The sequence below is a fragment of the Physella acuta genome, unplaced genomic scaffold (assembly GCF_028476545.2).
Source record: "Physella acuta isolate Inbredline_101_S28 unplaced genomic scaffold, ASM2847654v3 ptg001611l, whole genome shotgun sequence".
Taxonomy (NCBI): Eukaryota; Metazoa; Mollusca; class Gastropoda; family Physidae; genus Physella; species Physella acuta.
This window is the reverse complement of record NW_026733125.1, coordinates 7989-13581: the sequence shown is the minus strand read 5'-3', so window position 1 is coordinate 13581 and position 5593 is coordinate 7989. Positions and strand designations below refer to the sequence as shown.

General features: G+C 32.0%; 1 protein-coding gene across 1 annotated transcript; it reads right to left on the bottom strand.

The window, feature by feature from the left end:
* Nucleotides 1–265: 265 nt before the first annotated feature.
* Nucleotides 266–5114, bottom strand: LOC131929311 (BTB/POZ domain-containing adapter for CUL3-mediated RhoA degradation protein 3). The gene is made up of 7 exons (XM_059285418.1): nt 5032–5114; nt 4148–4453; nt 3695–3838; nt 3354–3463; nt 2874–2926; nt 2429–2627; nt 266–1728 (listed from the first exon to the last, which is right to left on the bottom strand). The coding sequence occupies exons 2-7, from the start codon at nt 4332–4334 to the stop codon at nt 1555–1557; spliced, it is 867 nt and encodes a 288-aa protein (XP_059141401.1). The 5' UTR covers nt 4335–4453; nt 5032–5114; the 3' UTR covers nt 266–1554.
* Nucleotides 5115–5593: the final 479 nt, after the last annotated feature.

Sequence of the window (5593 nt, the reverse complement as noted above, 5' to 3'; positions counted from 1 at the left end):
TTATTAATGCTATTTGTCTCTTGTTATAAACATTAGGCTGATTCAATTGATCATCATGCATCAATATTAGTAACATTCATGTTGAAATTCAACACCATTAGAAATAGTGTGTACAACGTGTGTTTGGTGGTTATATGTGGTACAGTTCAGTACATGTTTTCAGAAATAAAAAAGTGTTGGTGAAAAAAGTCTCTTGCATTCTGTTGCAGTTTTGTTGTTCACAAAAAAATAATAAATAAAGCATTTATAGTCCTACCTGTTTAGAACTCAACAAAACTTATTGTAATTTTATCTTCTTGTTACAGAAGTACTAGAGTATACACTTTGATTGTTAACTACATTTTAAATAAACCTAGAAAATTTTGAAGTAAGTTTTTATTTTATTGAATACCAGTGACATTAATATCATCAATACATACTTATAGTTTGATAAAATTAAAAAGCAAATAAAAAATGCACAAGACCAAAATAAGAGGCAAACAGAGCTTCTAAGTTTTAATTACATTTTTATGCAGCTTATTAGATGCTACTATTTTTTTCTAACTAATGTATCGCTTTAGTAAATTACAAAACATTTTGGATTACAAACATGTTCTATTTTTTACGAGGTTTTATTTTTGTGTTCTGTATTGCCTGCATCAACATTTTAGGGTTTAACTCAGAGATTTTTTTTCACGTATTTTTGGCATTCTTAATAAATAAATATTGACAACACAATCATAATATCCACATCCAGATATTAGCAAACAATCATCCATTAAATAATTAATATATAAACAAAATACAATTATGGTCTAAATAACATTTACTCTTAAATCAGAGATTTTCAATGTGATCATACATTGTCAATTAAATCCACAATTTATTCTTTGCTTTAACTGCAGTGATGTGTATATGTACATTTTAACAAACACCTGTACATTTTGTTACATTAGTTGTTTTTTTAATAAGAATTCTCAATATATAGTAATAGTAGTCTAAGTCTATTGAGCATCAATTATAAAATGGCATTGTACTGCATTTAAAAAAAAAAAAACCCACCAACCATTCAAATAATGAATTAATTACTTGCCATCAACACATTTTAAAATAGACTTAAAATAACAAAGTAACTCTTGCAGCAAAAATAAAACTGAGTATGATCTACAGTGCATTAGTATTCAATTTGTTATTGTATGAATGTGGTTTACAAATGTTATTCTGTTAAAATTTTGTTGAAAATTTACAGCCAAGTGCCTTATTCTGAGTCTACTTAAAAAGAGTCAGGAAATAGGCACTTGCATTTTGGGTATTTCTACTATGCATTTAGCAATAGACGTGACAATGAATGGGTTAGTGTGTTATCACCAGCAATACAAACTCGAACAATCCAGCTTGAGCTACATGCTTGCCACCAATGTCTTACACAGGCCATAGATTACAAAATAAATAAATAGAACATAATGTCAAACGGGCGACATCTCAAGCTTTGAGTCAAATCACTGTGGTCAAACCATGATAACTACTAAAATGCCCTCAGATTTTTAGTGCCGTCATGAAACGTTCATGTACACATCACTTTCTGCGCAGAGCTCTGTCCAATTTGTCATCCTCATCATCACTGTGGTAACCATTGCCCCTATTGCCTCTGGTGGCCTGCATCAATTCAGCATCAGGCCCCTTTCCTCTGTGTTCATACAGTAATACATTTAATGTCTCTTCAAATATCCTAGCTTCTGGGAACTCAACCTAGACAGGGTAGAGAAAAATACATTAGGTTGGTGAATTTAAAAAAAAAACAGTCAACTATGGGATGGAGTTAGAATACCACATTATTAAGAAAGGTTAAGCAAAAATTGAATATCTAGATGGGATATTTTCCATGGCTGTTCTAGTTGTCAAGTTTTGGCAGAGCAACAGAATAATGATTAGGTAAGTTAAGTTCCCTTTCAAAAGTGCAGCAGTCTATGGGGCAAGTGGAGTTTACCAGTGACTATATAAAGGATATTAAATGACGACAATATTATCTACATCCCAATCAGATCCAATAAGCACACTATAATCAGATTTGTTGGAACACAGGAAGGATGGTAAATTGAGGTCACGTCACAGGAAAAAGTTGCATCTTATGTCATATTGTGTAAATAACAAATGATTGACTGGTAAATTCTTTGACTTAGGATGCCCACCCACAATTGTTTTTGTCAGTTACCCAAAGCCATTCTTCACAGTAATTAATCTATATTTTATTCTTAATTTTCAATAGAAAAATTTGGAATTTTACTGATCATACAAAATATAATTAAACTTTTCCAACTTTCAATGTGAAAATTGTTTAAATGTTTTCCTAACTCCTTTCACAAATCACAACCCAATAACTACCTAGAGTTATCTGGCTTCAATAAGCAAGTTACTGTGTTGACTGAAACACTGGAACAGCAATACAAACCTTGGTATGTTTCTTGTCTGTACCATAGACAATTGACGTACAACAGACTTCCCCTATTTTTTGGCCGTGACCATAAAACGACCAGCAACAAATTTCATTGCTTCCGATCACATCCTTTATGAATAGAACTCGCCCGTTGAATCGCAAACATAGTTTGTCAAAAAGCTCCATATTTTTCAAAAGATTGTCATCTGACATGCTGAAAAAAAAATATTTTTCTGATCAAGTTATGCAGTTTTGTCAACTGTATGTTGTCTGATAAATTCACAGAGTGATTAGGACTAGGACTGTTTTAATACATATCAGTGACATACTTAATATTTGTGTGAAAAATAATATTTTTTAAAATATATATGTTATTTGTATGTAAAAAACTGATCAATTCATCACTTTCAATTTGCACCTATCCTGTTTGTTAGGTGAAAACACCAAGAGTTCTTTTTACCTTGTGTAAGAATACTTGTTATTGTGGCGATTGCAGATAAGCTTGACAACAGGCTGCAAAGGAAATGTTGGTTTTCTTAAATATTAGCAACTGAATAATAAAAGAGTGTTAAAACATATATGGATATATAAAAAAGATTGTTACCAAAATAGAATTAAATTTTCCTGTCACAATTCAATTATTAAAATGGGCTTTAGATTTGATCTTTTATTTTTGGCAAAATTAAGAAAACAAATGGAGCTGTAGTCTGAATTTTTTAAATAGAAAAACATCAGAAAATGCGCATCAAATTTTTTCCCAGTAAATTGCCCAAAATGAAAAATATTAAGACTCGAGAAGAAAAAAAAACAGGCGCAGCTCTGATAAAAGTTTAGAGTTAAACAATAAACAACTTGTTGATGGTTTCTTCCCCCCCCCCTCCCGATCTGAAGCAATTTTTCTGAATAATAAATAAAAAAAAATACACATGTTTAAATTTACCTTTGATGTTTTAGAAACCAGCATCTGCTCTTCTCTCTGTGATGTGATAAGGGGGACCTGACAGATGGGTTCTGGGTCGTGTATATTCATGGCTGCATCCACTTGCCGCACTAACAAAATCAATTTTAAGATCATGAGAGCATTTTATATAGGAAATTCCATTTTAAAAGAAAGAGACATGATCAAATTTTTTCAAAAAAAAACAACAACAAAAAAACATGTAAATACGGAGCATACATACACTTAGTTTTTAACAAATATTTAAAGAGAAATATCTAACATATCTAACTTTAATAGGTTTTGCAGACTGAATTGTAACTGTGCAAGATATCAACATTTACCAAGTTCCTGCACACAGTAGTATTTAGCTTCTTGGAGTAATTCATCCAGTTCTCTTCTTGAATCTGGTAGTGTGATAGAACCATCTCGCAGAAAAGATAATATGGAGCCAAAATGTTTACCACACCTGTCTATGAGTACCCAACCTGAAAATTCGTTTTTATATCAAGATTTATCAGACATTTAAAAAAAAATAATTTTGGTCCCGAATCTTGTTTAGCATCTCCAATTTTAACAAATGTTACATTAAAGTCATAATACAAACAATTTAATTTGTTGGCTAAATGCTATTAAAAAAAATATTGATGTAAGAACCTAGTGGAAAATAAAAATTACTAATGTAGTTGCTGTGCAACTTTTACAAGAAGTTATACTGTTTAGTTAGTTGTGATGAGTTTTGCCATAGATGAATATCATGTAATAAACCTGCCAGTGAGAAAGAAACAGGGACCCACCTTCAACATCATGAAGAACATCCATTCGTCCACTGAACATTGCCCTCAACATTGTGTCTTGTTTACAGAGGGTGTCAATGGTGGTCAAGTGTAGGGTGCCTCCAACATTAAGCTTGACATACTTAGAGTCTGACTGAGCGGCAGGGGTACAGGAAGCAATGGCCTGATTGGCTGAAGCGCCAGACATGATGAGGACAAGGCCCACTGTTCCAACGGACTCAGAGTGAGCAATTTTAGTACTGTATGACACCACAACAGTGTTGACTTAGCTCCAAACTTTGGAATACAATTGGGTGGGAGCCAATCCTGCAAAAGATAAAAAGTAAATTGTCATTAAAATTAGTTTACTTGACTAACTCTAAGCTTTCAATAAAATTCCATACTCCAGTTTTTGTCTTCTATAAATTATTAATGTAAATTATAAATATTAGGTTGTCTATTAAAATTTAAATGTATTTAATTTTTCACCCACTACACAAAAAGGTATATTCATCATTGCAAGTAAATAAAACACCTTATTGCAAGCCCAAATTAAAAAATACATATGCCAAAAGATCTAGATATCTAGATCTGGTTGCTAGTTGTAGATTTTTGTAGTAGCTAGACTGCGATTCTTAGTCTGAGACGCACTACTGACTACATTGAGTACAGAATAATTCTTTCTAAGTTTCTACAATACAAAAGCATAAGATAACATAACAAGACTTTTTACTTTACAAGACAGACAGCGATCTCCTCCTGTGAGTACTGGGACTGTCACTGTCTCGCTCCTTGAAAAAAATGTGTTGGTTTTCAATGTTTGTGAATTGGTTAAACAAGGAAACAACTTCTTTGGGTATCTAAGAAATACTATTGTTCGGCTAATTTATGTATCTTTTACTTACAAGGAAATAAAACAACAAAATTAGAACAGTAATAATATGTTGTCAGCTAACTGACGTCATTATGCTTGTTGTTTAATCAACCCGGAAATGAAACACAAATCAGTATCGTCTTTTAACGGCATTAAATAAAATTGCGAATCTTATTAGAGATATGATTAAAAAATAATTATATTTTAGTTTGTTACATAAAAAACAAGATATTTATACATTTTTAAGTGTAATTAATGTAAATGAAAATGTGATTTTGAAATAAGTCGAATTTGGCTTACGAGTGTGTCATATTCATAATGCCAAATCTCAAATCCGTGTAATGTCCTATTCATAAAACTTGATAAAGGGTCAACTCGAAATGACGTCACATTCCTAGGGGGGAAGGGGGCTCGGAAATTTGTGACAACAGGTAACGAGAAGGAAGGGAGTGGGGGTGGGGTTCAGAAAGTAGGACGTCACACTTTTGCATTAAAAAGTTAACTTCAGAAACTGAATTTCAGCCTTTATTTCGCGTTCTAGAAATTGACCGAGCTAAGTTATTATTCTAGAAAGACATCTGAATTTTTAAAAA

Excerpts from the sequence above, each read along its gene's own strand:
- LOC131929311 (XM_059285418.1), bottom strand. The coding sequence starts at position 4,334 with ATGTCTGGCGCTTCAGCCAATCAGGCCATTGCTTCCTGTACCCCTGCC. Across the intron at positions 2,927-3,353 it reads TGGTTTCTAAAACATCAAAG|CCTGTTGTCAAGCTTATCTG; the intron begins GTAAATTTAAAC and ends TTTCCTTTGCAG. Across the intron at positions 2,628-2,873 it reads AACAAGTATTCTTACACAAG|CATGTCAGATGACAATCTTT; the intron begins GTAAAAAGAACT and ends TTTTTTTTTCAG.